The 15,735-nt window shown below is 39.7% G+C and overlaps 1 protein-coding gene across 9 annotated transcripts in view; it reads right to left on the bottom strand.

The window, feature by feature from the left end:
- The window catches only part of C3H2orf76 (chromosome 3 C2orf76 homolog), a 56,855-nt gene that overhangs the window by 26,622 nt on the left and 14,498 nt on the right, over positions 1-15,735 (bottom strand). For 5 of the 9 annotated variants that reach the window (XM_059166653.1, XM_059166654.1, XM_059166651.1 and 2 more), the window contains 2 exons: positions 14,214-14,289; positions 5,797-5,941 (listed from right to left, as the gene is read on the bottom strand). In XM_059166653.1, the coding sequence (XP_059022636.1) occupies positions 5,797-5,929 (133 nt within the window). In that variant the 5' untranslated portion in view covers positions 5,930-5,941; positions 14,214-14,289. The remainder of the gene's footprint in view (positions 1-5,796; positions 5,942-14,213; positions 14,290-15,735) is intronic. The other 4 variants (XM_059166650.1, XM_059166655.1, XM_059166656.1 and 1 more) reach the window with 1 other exon arrangement.

Genomic DNA, 15,735 nt, shown 5'->3' with positions numbered 1-15,735 from the left:
AAAAAATCAATGCAATGACAGACAAAAGGCAGGGTGGGGAGGTGCTGTTCCAGGTTAAAGGAAATTAAGAAGATAGGATGTGCCATGAAAAGACACAGTGGAACCTTCATTACATTTCCGAGTAAAAGAAACCAGTCTGCAAAGGCTACATATTGCGCAAATCCAAGCACATGGTATCTTGGAAAAATCAAAACTAGAGACAATAAAGAGATCAGCAGTTGCCTGGGGCTTGTGGGGGAGGATGAAGAGGTAAAGCATGGAGGATTTTATGGCCCTGAAACTCTTCTGTACCACAGGGTACTGTGACACAACATTACTCACTTGTTGAAGCCCACAGAACTTTACAGCACAAAGAGTGGACTTTAACGTATGCAAAGTAAAAAACAAAAACAAACAAACCAAAAAAACCCCAACAGCATGTAGGAGGACAGAGGATCCCAGGCAAGAATGCAGAGAGTGACAAGAGAATCTAGACATCCTGCAAATGTATGAAATGACCTTCCTAAGGGCAGTGGAAGCAAAGCTGCTGACCTCAGTAACTATGGCAATGAAGACATTTTTAAGTCTAAGGCAAAAGGAACTGCACAAGAGCACTGTGCTCGAGTTGATATCAAGTTGCTTCCCAGAGCGTACAGATGAAGGACTCTGTATACTGGAATTAAAGAATTAAGTAAATGGATGGCAGAGGATGGGAGCTAAACTTCTCATTCTTAGAATGAGACTACAAATACGCAAGGGGAGGAAGCCAGAAGGATACATGTTGGAATGGATTGGAAAACATCAGGAAGGACTCAGGTTTAATATACAGATATAGATGACATGAAGATACAGATATGTGTGTGTACACAGGGTGATCTGTTTCTTTGCTCTGTCAGCTGAGAGAGCTTTAAAAAACAACACCCTAGGAATGAGGGAGCACATCCAGCACCCAGATCTGGCTCTCAGGAACCAGGGCTGCTTTGAGAAATGGCTGATTCTGGGACTGGAGCAGGATACACACACGACGAGCCTGAAGCATCTTACAGCACCAGAAAGTGAGACAGTACTCAGCAGACACACAGAGAAGGCACACATCAAAGGGGCACAGAAGACAACTGAAAGTCCCCAAAGGCCAGAGCCAGAAGAGCTTGCACAACCAAACTACATCTCCCCTGCAGAATAATTCCAAATAAATGACGTAGATATTCCTCCCTAAAGAAGGGGGAACAATTACTGAACTGTATGCTTACAATGAATACAATCCATAAGTTGATTTAGGGAGAAAAAGAGAAAAAGAGAAAGAAAAGAAAGAAAAGAAAAGAAAAGAAAAGGAAAGGAAAGAAAAGAAAGAGGAACAGAACTATCCACTCATGAACTGTGTGTGAGCTCTACACAGTGACTGCCTTCTAAAGAGCACGAGATGAGGAGAGAGAAGGCTAGCTCTCCAGTGGAGAAACCTAACACTGCCACAGCCAGGGGAGCTAACAGCAGTGATCACCATCACATAGAAAGATATGATGAGATAAAACTGTCAGCTGTATGATGAGATAAAACTGACACTTCATTTTCATGGCTTTCCTCCCCCAAATGCATAACCCCAGTTTAATCATGAGAAATGTAGCAGGCAAATTCCACTAGAGGGCTATCCTCCAAGAGGCTTGACCAGTGCTCCTCAAAACTGAAAGCCATCAAGCGGGGAAGAGATCTGAGGAACCCACAGGACCCCAGAGGAATCTAGGGAGACATGACAGCTAAACGTAGTGTGGAATCCTAGAAGAGATTCTGGAACAGAATAAAGATACAAGGTAAAAACTACAGAAACCAGAAGAAACCATGGACTTTAGTTAATGATGCCTCACTATTTGCTCATTTCGTTGGAATAGGAGTAGCAGACTAAGGTAAGACATTAGTAACAGTGCAAAGTGTGGACAGGAGGGAGCATCGGAAACAAGTAAACAAAGAAACTAACTCTTCTAGTATTCACCCAATGGAACAGCTGCTTTCCAGAGTAACATACCACCAGGAGTAAGGAGGGATAGGAAGGTTCCAAACTAGAAGGTCTGGCAAATCCTCTACAGCCTTTTTCTGTTTCATGGGTGGACTGATTTTACATTCAGAATCAAGACCTAAAGGACTACAAAATATTTAAATGCTTCCAAATCAAAGAATAATTAAAATGTCTTATATTATCTAGGTAATTGGTTTGTACACTATTCTGAATCTAAAAATTAGTCATCTCTGTAAAACGGTATACACAGTATGTCTGTGATCAGATTATGTAACACCTATTCCCCGTATGTTAATAATGGGTTTTATTTTATTATATTTACATGCCTATACATAATCTTATATATTTCTATTTATACTTATAGATGTATTTATACTTATTATAAATATTTATACAACTTAAGATTTTAATAGCATGATGTTGAGAAACTGATTCTCAATAAGTATGAATCCAGTTTAACCAAAGTTCCTTTGCTGAGGGAGAAACAGATAACAATGAGAGGAGACTAGTTAGATTAAGGATGGCAAAAGGTGAACAGTTAGAAAGGCAAGAAGGCATCTAAAACCTCCCTGCCCCCCACCCAAAGAGGATTCATCACAATGGTCATTTCTGGCTGTATGCAAAATTCACTAGGGGTCACATCACTCTTCTAGCTTTCAGGGTTCAAAACACTAGAGCAAGAGGAACTCAATGCAAAGACTCTTGACACTGAGTGAACCCATTTACTTTAGAGACCCCACTCTACTAGTCAAGCAATAGAACATAAGAGAGGCAACTTAGTGTGGTGTGTAGAATACATATGCTACTGGAGGGGAGGGAGTGGGGGGGATGGGGCAACTGGGTGATGGGCATTAAGGAGGCTGCATGATGGGATGAGCACTGGGTGTTATATGCAACCGATGAATTACTGAACCCTACAACTGAAACTAATGAGGTACTATGTGCTGGCTAATTGAATCTAAATTTTAAGAAAAGAGTACATATGCTAAGTGAAATCAGTCCATAGAAAGACAAATACCATATGATTTCCTGCATATGTGGGATTTAAGAAACAAATGAACCTAGGGGAAGAGAAGGAAAAATAAAATAAGATAAAAACAGAGAGGGAGATAAACCATAAGAGACTACTAACTATAGGAAACAAACTAAGAGTTGCTGGACGGAAGGTGGGTGATGGGCATTAAGGAGGACACTTGAAGGAATGAGCATTGGGTGTTATATGCAAAGGATGAATCACTTAATTCTACCCCGAAACTAATAATACACTAAATATTAATTAACTGGATTTAAAATTTAAAAAAATTTTTAAAGACAACATGTTGTACAGTTAAACTGCCTGGGTTGGATTGCAGCTTTGCCTTTTATTAGCCATGTAACCTCAGGCAAGTTTCTTAACTTCCTTGCTCCTTTGTTTCTTCACCTATAAATAAAATGGGATAAAATGGTTCTTACTTTAGAAGAATGAAATAAGGGGCATGTGGATGGTTCAGGTCATGATCCCAGAGTCTTGGGATCAAGTCCCACATCGGGCTCCCTGCTCAATGGGGAGTCTCTTTCTCCCTCTCCCTCTAATACTTCTCTTATTTGTGTTCTTGCATTCTCCCTCTGTCTCTCTCAAATAAATAAATAAATAAAATCTGGGGAGAAAAAAAAGATGAAGTAAGATCATCTAGTTTAAGTTCTCAGCACAGTACCAGGCACACAGTAACTGCTGCTATTATTACCTTAAAAATTCCCCAGAAATAAACCATTTGTTATGTACAAAATTATAATTGGTAGATATGTGGCTCACCAACCTTTCAGAGAAGTTCCATAGTGCTTTAGTCAGATAGGCCTGGGCACAGAGTCCATATCTCAAAAGAGCCCGTATCCCAAAAGTTCACCTCTTAATCAGTGGGACACATTTCCTACATGTGTAACTTTAAAAAGCAGCAGTAATTTTATAACTAACATGGATGAAAGATCTGGGCAGGCAGGGCTGAGCATCTAGCTGTGATCTATACCACTGATCTGATGGGGAAGGCACCTATGGTACCTGGGAACAGAAGAACATAGTGACTGGGGGTGGGGAGAGGGGACGGTGAGGGGAAAGGTGGGTACATCTTCCCCTGCCCCTGCAGTAGCCTAAAGGTTACACCCCATTCTCAAGGGCTTTGAGAAGAACTTATCCTGCACTGTACCAAGAACATCATAGCACATTCTATGACATACCAAGAAACACTGTAATCCACAATATGCATAATGATTTCAAATTAAGAAAGAGGGATTTGTTTTTGTTTTGAAATCCAAATATGCTGCCAGTGTTATCTTTTCAAAAGCAAGACACTCTGTAATTGGCAATATCTTAGTACCAACTCTCAATTCCTCCCTAACAATTAAGAACACGATATATGCTCCATATGTCAGCCTACAGTTACTTTAAGGAGTAATTATGTTCTCCTTATGACATCTTTTATAGTCACTACAGGAGTGACTATAGTCACTAAAGGAGACTGGTCTGTCTTCTCTATAGGTCTCCTACCTTGCCTATTCCCTACTTAGGTAATACTGAGCAGTAAAACTGCCCAAAGTTGGAATTCCTTGTCTGATTTTTGCAACTTTTCTGTGTCTAAAATTCTGTCAAAGAAAAAAAAAATTAAGATGGGTATAAAGCAATACTCATGGAACTATAATCTGCACTCCATACGTAAATTACACTTCAATTAAAATAATAAAAGCTTATTCTAGATGTTTTATCAAATGCTGATGACTAGAACACTTCAATAATTGAGAACAGGGGTTAGAAACCCATTGAGGTCCTATCAAAATCCTTCACTTGGGATACCCAGTGGCTCAGTCTGTTAAGCATCTGCTTTAGGCTTAGGTCATGATCCCTGGCTCCTGAGATCAAGTCCCACGTTAGGCTCCCTGCTCAGCGGGAAGCCTGCCTCTCCCACTGCCTGCTGCTCCCCCTACTTGTGTGCTTGCACACTCTTTCTCTCTCTCTCTCTATCCCCACCCCAGTCCCTGACAAATAAATAAATAAAATCTTTGGGGAGGGGAAAAAAAGACTTCACTCACTTTATGCCTTTTGAATTTTAAGCTCGAAATGATAAAATAGCACCAGTTGGTCTGGTTGTGATCTCAATGACCAACAGCCCTAATGATTTTCTGGCTGTACAGAGGTCTGCCACCTTCCTACCTTGCCCTGTAAGGCCCTCTGTGTGCTCAGCCAGGCCACACAATTAGCCACATTGCATTTCCTTGTTAATCAACCTCCAAATACAAAAATTCATTGTAAGAAAACCTAGATCTTAATTGTTTTTAATTAAAAAAAAAAAAAAAGGTGGGTGCCTGGTTGGCTCTGATGGTTAAGCATCTGCCTTAGGCTGAGGTCACAATCCCAGAGTCCAGGGATCAAGTCCCACATCGGGTTGCCTGCTCAGTACAGGGCGGGTGGAGAGGGCTACTTCTCCCTCTGTCCCTTTCCCCATGCTCGTGCTCTCCCTCTCACACTCTCAAATAAATACAATCTTAATAAATGGATAAATAATAAATAATTTAAAAATCAAAAAAGGAGAAAAAAAGGGAGAAACCAAACATGAGGGCAATTCCTGAGGGCAATTCCTGAGGTGGGCACACACAGGCTAAATGAGCCTCAGGAAGGTACTTCCTGCTGACACCAAGGAACAGAACAGGAGCTGACCTAGTCCCTGGATTAGAACCTAGATTAATATCTTCCAAAGTATTTTTAAAAGATTACCATCTATGTAATAGTCAGCTATTTTTTCAAAATGCTAATGAAGCAAAATGACTAAGACATCTCATACCTTGCTTTAGAAATACTATGAATTCCTTTGTAGTTTGGTCCAAATCAACTCCATGATATACTATAGGCTTGAAATTGCGATGCTCGAATGAACGAATGAGGCGAACTGTAACGGTCACGTCTTTGGAAGCCATGTGGAGCTATTCCTGTGGCAAGGGACATGAGAACACTCTAAATAATAACATCAATTCACAATTATCTACAAGCTTGCTTTTCCATTATGAACTCCAGGGCACCCTGCCATCTCTCTCGCATCGTATAGTTAGTGACAGTCCCCAAACCCAGGCCAGATCTCGGGCACCCACAAGGGCCCAAGGTTACTCCCACCTATCCACTGTGACCCACGACAGCTTTGTCACAGTCGCTAATGTCCTGAATGACACAAATGGATAAATCTCTCTCCCTCTTCCTCTGTCCCTCCCTTCCCCTCTTAAAAACAAAAAACAATACAGTGAGGATTCAAGCATCAGTTTAATTCCCAAGTTCATGCTCTCATATACTATCAGAAAATCATGCCACATTATTTCCTCCAAAAAAATCTGCAAAGTTGCCAATGTTCTAAAGATACAACCATGGTATATTTCTATCTAGTAGGAACTACTTCATGGTACTTCCAACTTTACATATAATTTTCTGCCATAATATACAATTACACCAGGAAAAAATACCTGTAATACTACTACACATAAGAAAGGATGTCGAACCTCACTCGTAATCAGAGGAATTCAAGATAATGAGACCTATCACTCACCAAACTAACAAAATAAGAATAAATCTAATAATCCCTAGTGTTAGCAAGGAAGCATATAGAGCAATGAGAATTTAATCAAGGAAAGTGGGCATCCCCAACAGTAATCTTTTGATCCAGTAATTTCAGTCAAAGGCACCCTAGGGAATCTGTGAAATAGGTGCACAAGAAGAACACTGTTTATTAACTGCAAAGACTGGAAACACTTCCATCAACAGAAGAGATAAGGAAATTTTTTTATGGCATACAGTGGAAGAATACAAGCAGCAAAAATGAATAGACCTATGCATCAGCATAAATGAATCTCAAAAATATTATGGCAAATGAAAAAAAAGCAAGTTGCAGAAGAGTCAGGGTTACCCCACCACTTATACTAAAGTTCAAAAGCAGCTTCTATGACCTTTAAAAGGAGGTAATTGTTATTCCTGAGGCGAAGGAAGGATTATGCAATTAGAAGCACATGGGACAATTATATTGGTAGAATTTCGTATCTTAAGCAGGATATTAGGTACATGGATAGTGTGTTACTCTTTATGCCTTTTAGGGTGTCTGGACTATTTAATAATATACACAAACAAGCCACACCAATTTGGCCTAGAAAGGGTCTCTCTATCATAGAATGCTTAAACAAATATTTTACTACAGTTGAGAGAATATATAGCTCATTATATGTGAAAAGCAAAGATTCAAGCTGTTTTAACACAAAAATTTATAATTGTAATTTGTATTGTTTATATTTAAATGAATGGTTCTTAATGAACTTAGTTATTTTTCCCCACTCTAAAACAAAGTAAGGGCTCACCTTATAATCTTGCTAAGTACTTAATGACCTCAAATTATCAACTAGAATGGATACTTCCAATATTAGTGATGACAGTATTTCTTCTTAAATTTGGATTACGATGCTCCCCCAAAATTCTAATCCTACAATCTATCTAGTAATAGCAGCTCGCAGACACCTACATAATTATAATGTAAGATATATTGAAGTATTTGATAAAGCATACTTCTTGAAAAAGGGATGCTGCACAGGATTTTTGTGAAAGACTTCAGAACAGTGTTACAGGTTTGCTAAAATCATGACCACTTCTTCCTCCTGTCACGGTGCTCCCACAACAACAAAGAAGTCCTCCAAAGCACACGCACACACATCCAGGCACACCTGTTATGAAGCCCTGTTGCATAGTCCTGGTCCCCAAAGAGTTCAGACATGGCCAGATCTACCTAGAAATCAACTACACCTGTGTGTGGCAACACACAATTGGATCTCACGTAATAGACTTTTAATGAATAGTAGCCGCCTTTAGCAATAGTCAACTTGGGATAAAACAGGTTTGGGCATAAGGGCAGCTCACGGAGATAGAAGATCCCAGATTCCCAGATGCAATAAATAAATCATGTAAATGGTCTAAGGAGTCTGCGCAGACTAGCACATGCATGCCTTATGAAACCTGTATAATTAGAGGTCTGTTCCTTCCACTTAATAAGAAGCTGACCAAATGTCATACGCAAATAGCTGAAATTTTGAATTTGCATTAATCTCTAATTTTGGCCAGCAATGCATTGTCATCTTCATTAGAAATTTGTTATACTTTGTACTCAGTCACTGGAGAATAACAGCTACAGGAGGCAACCATTATCTGATTTGTCTTAAGGACTATAGGAATTACAGCTTGTAGAGGTGCCTGGGTGGCTCGGTCGTTAAGGGTCGGCTTTTGGCTCAGGTCACGATCCCAGAGTCCTGGAACCCAGCCCTGCATGGAGCGGGGGGTGGCAGCTTCTCTTTCTGGCCCTCTTCCTTTGCCCTTCCTGCCAACCTGTATCCCACTCCCACTCCCGCTCAATCTCTCTTATATTCTTTCTCTCTCAAATAAATAAATAAAAATCTTAAAAAAAAAAAAAAAAAGGAATTACAGATTGTTAGTTCAGAGAGACAGGCATACTGAAGAGAGTTTTGAAAGCTCATATTACAGATTATGAAATGTGGTATTTCCCCAGAGGTTCAACCTACTTAAAAAAAAAAAAAAAAGAGAAGCCAAAACCAATAAAAACTTTGGAATAAATTAATAAAAAAAATTCAAGGACAGACAAGAATTTTAATAAATGAAATGACCATGTTGTTAACTATGAAGGCTCAAAGTTGTAAAGAAATCAACTCTCCCCTACATTCATCTAGAACCTGAATAAAATCTCAGTCAAAATATAAAAGGGTGCCTTGGGAGACCTATCACAAATACTTTTAAAATCTAGCTGGAAGAATAAACTTGTGAGCTTAGTCAGCAAAGTTATTAAAAAAAAAAGACAGCATCAATTTTTAAAACACATTATTAAGCAATAATCAGACATAAAATAGTATACATGAATAAGCTGGTATGGTTCATATATTCACAAAAGTCAGTAATAAAAATTTTAAAGGACAATTAAGCTGTTGTAATTCAAGCAGTGATAATAAAGCACGAAAAACTGGCAAATCAGTGGAACACAACAGAAAACTCAGAAATAGACTCAAAATTAGAGATCTGAGTATAAAAGTGGTCTTTGACATTAGTGGGAAAAAGACAGTTTATTTAATAAATGGAATTGGGAAAAAATGGTCAGATATTCAGAGAAGAGTAATATTAGGTCCTTACCTCATCCCTTATACAAAAATCAATCATACATGGCACAAATATTTACATTTAACTGTAAAATCACAGAGAGGCATCAGAAAAGGGGGCACATATTTTTATAATCTTAAGGTAAGAAAGGCCCTCCTAAGTGAATAAAAATCAGCAACCATCCAGAAAAAGGCTGAAAGGCATAACAACAGAAATATGTAAGAAAAGACCAATACCTTAGTAGAAACATGAGTAAAGGTAATCGGGTCTCTTTAGGGGCACTTGGGTGGCTCGGGTCTCTTTAGGGGCACTTGGGTGGCTCAGTCAGCATCTGCCTGTGGCCCAGGATCATCTCCCTCTCCCACTGCCTCTCACTGCATATTTGTGTTCTATCTAAATAAATAAATAAAATCTTAAAAAAAAAAAAAAAAAGGAGGTCAGCACCCAACTTCAGACTAGAAAATTCTGCTCAATAAATGACTTGGTTTCTTTTCTTTTCTTTTTTTCTGTCAGAGAGAGAGAGAGAGAGAGAAAGCACAAGCAGGAGGAACAGCAGGCAGAGGGAGAAGCAGGCTCCCTGCTAAGCAAGGAGCCTGATATAGGACTCGATCCCAGAACCCTGGGATCATGACCTGAGCTGTAAGAAGATGTTTAATGGAGTGAGCCACTCAGGCAGGCATCCCTGACTTGGTTTCTTCATAAATAAATAACACAAGAAATAAAGGAGAAGAAGATTAGAAATTAAAAGAGACTTAAAGAGATCAACCCATGCAACATTTTAGATGGGTTCTGATATGCATAAATGTTTTTATTGTGAGAAATTTTAAATATATAAAAAAAGAATGATGACGATATAAGGAATTAATGTTCTCTTTATTTAATATTATTGTGTTTTTGAGCTCTTATCTTAAGAGTAAGGTAATAAATAGGTGAAACAGTATGAATTATTTACTTTCAAATACCCTGGCAGAAGAAAAAGCAGCATGAGAAAGTAGATTAAAGGAAAGAATGGCAGAACATTGTTAAGTGCTCAAGCTGGATATATATGGAAACTTGCCATGCTATCCTATTTTTTTTAATATGTTTAAAATTTCTCACAATAAAATCATTTTAAGAAAAGTGCACAAAGACATACATTCAAGGAACTTGTTTTTCACTGAAGTGCTTCTAATACTTAAATAAAATTAGAATCTGTCTAGATGCCCATCAACGAAGATCTGCTCAGGTAAACTCTGTCACACAGTTACCATAAGATAAAATCCCTGCAGTCACTAAAGGGAAATACAGATCCACGGACACTACTTTGAAAGACGGCTAAGACACACCAGTGAATGAAAACACAAGCTAGAAAACCACAGGTAGGCAGTATTTCCATAAGCACAGAGACATCCAGAGCGGCATTTACCAAAATGTTAACAGTGCCTATCTCTGAATGGTAGAAATATAAGAAACTTCTCGGTTTTATGCACTTCTAATATCGCTGGATGTTTTAATGATTATGTACTTTTCAGTTAAGCTGTTTCACTGTATATGTGTGCTTCCCTGGTGTGATTTGCATGGACAAAAAGTTGTTTGTTTGTTTGTTTTAAGATTTATTTATTTATTTGACAGATCACAAGTAGGCAGAGAGGCAGGCAGAGAAAGAGGAGGAAGCAGGCTCCCTGCTGAGCAGAGAGCCCTATATGGGGCTTGATCCCAGTACCCTGGGATCATGACCTGAGCCGAAAGCAGAGGCTTTAACCCACTGAGCCACAGGCACCCCGACAAAAAGTTATTTTTCAAAACTAAGCCATTTCCAGGGCATCTGGGTGGCTCAGCTGGTTAAGCCTCTGCCTTCAGCTCAGGTCATGAACGAAGAGTCCCGGGATCGAGTTCCACACCAGACTCCCTACTCAGTGGGGAGTATGCTTCTCCCTCTGACCCTCCACCCTCTCATGCTTTCTCTCTCTGTCTCTCTTCCTCTCTCAGATAAATAAATAAATAAAATCTTTAAATAAAATAAAATAAAACAAAACCAACCCATTTCCTTTTAAGAGGTACCAGGACAAAATTAAACATTACAGAATTTATCAATGCTGTTAAGGATGGAGAGGGTGAGAAATTTGGTGATGCATCTGACATGCAGTTGAGGAATACCAATAAATCTCAAATGCATGCAGCAGTCAGAGGTCCCAGAAGTAGGTCACACACCCAGGACGGGTCTGGTCTTGTCTAAGATGGCACAGAAGCCCTCCACTGCCAGCCCCTCCCTCCGCTCTGACGCTCTCTGTCACCACCACCACCCACCTTCCAGCAGCCAAGACAGCGCACAGTCTCCAACACATACCACATTGTTTCCAAGCCTCGGCCATACCCTTCTGCCCCCCGCTTACCCCACACCCCCGCTGCCCTGCGCTCCTTTGCACCACCACACAGGCAGCCTTCAAAACTCAGTCGGGACTTCCTGCTCCAGGACACCCTTGCGGTCAGCTCCTCCTCTGCCCCAGGCTCAGCGACCAGCCCGTCTGGTTGCCCATAGCACCTGGCTGTGCCACAAGAAGACAGCTGTTGAAGGGGTCTGGCCTATCAGCCCCTTAAGAGAAAGAATGCTCTGCGGCTTATTTGGGACACCTAGCAACAGGTATGGCCTGAGGCACATCAGAGCCCTCAGCAATGTCAGCAGAACAGAGTGCAGCTAACAGGCTGGGGAAAACCTGCATCCTTGCCTGCACTGCAGTCACAGTACCTCGGCCTATGAGCTTTTCCACTGCCCATGAGAATACTTGAAATCTTAGCATTCTGAGCCACCCAGGCTTCCTAAGAGTCTGCTTTTGACTCATATCATGATCCCAGAGTCCTGGGATCGAGTCCCACTTTGGGCTCCCTGCTCAGTGGGGAGTCTGCTTCTCCCTCTGCACCTTCCCCCCCCACCTTTCCCCCGGCTTGTGCAGGCAAATGATTTCTCTCACAAAAATAAATCTTTTTATTTATACTTTTAAAAAGATTTTATTTATTTATTTAACAGAGAGACACACACACAGTGAAAGAGAGACAGCACAAGCAGGGGGAGTGGGAGAGGGAGAAGCAGACTCTCTGCTGAGCAGGGAGGCCAATGCAGGGCTCGATCCCAGGACCCTGGGATCATGACCTGAGCTGAAGGTAGATGCCCAATGACTGAGCCACGCAGGCGCCCCTACAAAAATAAATCTTTTTTAAAAAGAAAAAAATATTTGAGACCGTAAAGAAAAGGTTTATTGCTTCACAATATGAAAATTTTGAAAAATCAAAATTAACACATAATCAAATACCTATACCATATAACATTTCAACGGCAACTCAACTCTATTCATAATTATATGTTAAGTTTAATATACAATATGGGTGTATTTAATATGATGGAGGGTGGGGATTTGAAAAGGAACAGTGTAGACAAGTGAGAGGTGTAAAAAAGAGAGAGAAAGAGGGAGAGAAAGTGACACTGCCTAGGGGTTAGGAAGGTCTCTAAACCTCCCTGCCTAAAAAAAACCTGTTCTGGCTGATACTCACCCAGCTGGTTTGGGATAATGAAGAAGCCACCACATCCAAAACAAACTCAACTCTTGAAAACAAAGAAACACAAAATCTGTGTAGGAAAGCCCTCACAGGGAGCTCCCAGGTCCCTGACAGGTAACCAGTGCTTCATCAGAACCAAGAATGGATGCAGCCCAGCAGCCTCCCCTCCTGAACTAGAACTCCCTGGTCCTTACAGGACAGGTTGGAGCTGTTTTTTTTATGGCCCAGACCCCAGCAGCATGGATGGCTGAGGTGGAAATTCAGCATGGAATGGTCAGGGAAAGCCAAGTCAAGCTGCAGGCCAACTTCCTTAAAGACCCAACTGTGCTCATTCCAAGTTGGCTGCTCTCCTCATTGCAAAATTCTGAGTTGAAGGACTGTCAATCAGGTGGCACAGGTTCCCGAGGTGAAAAAAATTGAGCACAGTATGTAAAGGCTCTGAGCCCACCACGATGACAAGTACAAAACAGGCATACTCACAGAACACTTACTTGAAGACATCAGACTGATCTCCATCAGCCCAAAGAAAATAAATGAAACAACTAACTGCAGTCAATTCTGATTATTCGCAGTAAATAAGATCTATCCAGTGGTCGTGAACACTGAATTAGTGAATAGTGAACCACTGCTCCTGCAGAAATACAGGGTGAGGTTCTCATGAGTCTCTGGTATATCTGGTCACAATATTTTCATCAACTGATCAATGCATAACCTTGTTTTACGTGTGTTTATGTTTGAAGATGCCTTATTTTATATATTATTCATCTCTTATTAACATTCAACTCAACAGCCAACAGCACTATAACTCAGGTCTGGGGAAAAAAGTTTTATCTAAGGCGCGTATTTTTCTCCTTCAGGCACATCACAGCCTTCCTGGGCACTTCATCACTCCAGGTAGGATCCATTTTAAATAGTGAGATTGCCAACAAAAAGCACAAAAATGTGAAAAGCATGGTAGTATACAGAGTGTAAACCAGAAACTTGTTTATAGTATGAGAGCTAAGACAAGCAGGTCCTCTGGTTTGACCTCAGCTGGGAATGGTGGGAACTCAAACTTTTCACTGTTCTGCACATTTCAGCCAAAAAAGTACTCTGAGTCTTGCTTTCAGGGCTACAAATAAATTTTAGTAGTAGGTGAATTCACAAAGAATGTGTGAATAAGGAAGACCGACTTTATCAACCCCAAAAAAGGACATGTGCCTTTGAAAGCATTAGAAGAAAGCATGCTCTTGACCTTTTTGTAAGAGAATGGAATCCAAAATCAGTTAAGTATTAGAAGCTGTAAGAGTACGAAAGCACTCAACATTCAAGCAGTTAACATGGAGAATATTCTAGAACCACCAGAAAGAAGAGGGCACTGGGTGACCTTCCTTCCTGCAACACGGAGGTTTCTGAGATAGGACATGAATTTTAACAGACTCCTAGGGTAAATCATTTTGGAAAAAAACTAAAAATCTTTGTAAAGTTGTATCTCTTTCCTCAATGTAAATATTATAAAACCAAAATTGCCATATAACAAGTTGGCTTCAGTGTTTGTCTTACCAGTACGGGGCCCCAGCTGGCTCAGTCGGCAGAGCAGGTGACTCTTGATCTCAGGGTTGTAAGTTCCAGCTCCACACTGGGTGTAGAGATTATTTAAAAGTAAAATTAAAAAGTTTGTGTTGCCCACATGAAAAAGGTACAACTTCCAAAGTACTGTTCTAACCAAATACAAAGAATATAAATGTAAAAAAAAAAAAAAAGAAAAGAAACAAAAGAAAAGAATATAAATGTATATTGTATATTGTACCAAATGCCTAGTTTTCCTCTAGAGTTAGGAACTGATATTACAGGGCAAAAAGTCCATTTGTCTTCCTTTTGAAACAAATCAATAAAAAGAGGGTAAGAAATTCAGTTTATTGTTCCTTTATGTGAGGAAACTAAAGTAGTACAGACAATCAGGTATAAAAGTAGAATAAAGAAGGAATTTTACTAAGATGACAGTCACTGAAATGCAAATGATTCCAAAATTGCACCTTACTGATTGTGGAGTAAATAATCATATGTATTGCTAAATATCATCTAAATAGGTCATTTTAACAAAAAAAGTTAAGACCAGGGAAGAAAAAGATAAAAACCATTATTTTTATTTCTCTTAAAAATAAAGTAGGTCAACGATAAATGTCCACCTTTTAAAGAGAACTCAACCTTGGCCAATTACTAACTTTACATTTCTATATAACTAAAGTTCTTAAGAATAAATTTATGAAATTCGTAAATTAAATCACATCACATTGAAGATTATGACTAAAAGTGAAATGTTAATTTAATCTCCTCTGACCTACCTGAAAAGCATTTTTTATGTTTTTTTAACTCTTAGAGGCAGAACAAAATTTTATTCTAGAAACAGATCTCGGGGGCACCTGGGTGGCTTAGTTTGTTAAGCATCTGCTTTTGGCTCAAGTCATGATCCCGGTGTCCCAGGATGGAGTCCCACATCAGGCTCCCTGCTCAGTGGGGAGTTTGCTCCTCCCTCTGACCCTCCCCCCTCTTGTGCTCTTCTCTCTCTCTCAAATAAATGAAATGTTAAGAAAAATTAAGTCAAAAAAAAAAAAAAAATAGGGCGCCTGGGTGGCTCAGTGGGTTAAGCCGCTGCCTTCGGCTCAGGTCATGATCTCAGGGTCCTGGGATCGAGTCCCGCATCGGGCTCTCTGCTCAGCAGGGAGCCTGCTTCCTCCTCTCTCTCTGCCTGCCTCTCTGCCTACTTGTGATTTCTCTCTGTCAAATAAATAAATAAAATCTTTTAAAAAAATAAATAAATAAAAATAAAAATAAAAATAGATCTCAGTGACAATGAAATAGTAAAAGCTGGTCATTATAAAAATGGGGAAAAATGAACAGGAATTTGCTTTAAATTTTTTCAAAAGCATAATTTTTAAAATATGAAATTAAGTATACATTTATAAACTGAGACCATGTGAGGATTAAATAAACATTTGAAATCCCCTTTGCCTTTTTCTAGGTGTTCAGTTGTATAATTCAAATCAAATCACTATTAGAAAATTCAGGGGGTGCCTGGGTGGCT

The sequence above is a fragment of the Mustela lutreola genome, chromosome 3 (assembly GCF_030435805.1).
Source record: "Mustela lutreola isolate mMusLut2 chromosome 3, mMusLut2.pri, whole genome shotgun sequence".
NCBI lineage: Eukaryota > Metazoa > Chordata > Mammalia > Carnivora > Mustelidae > Mustela > Mustela lutreola.
This window is presented reverse-complemented; position numbering and strand designations above follow the sequence as displayed.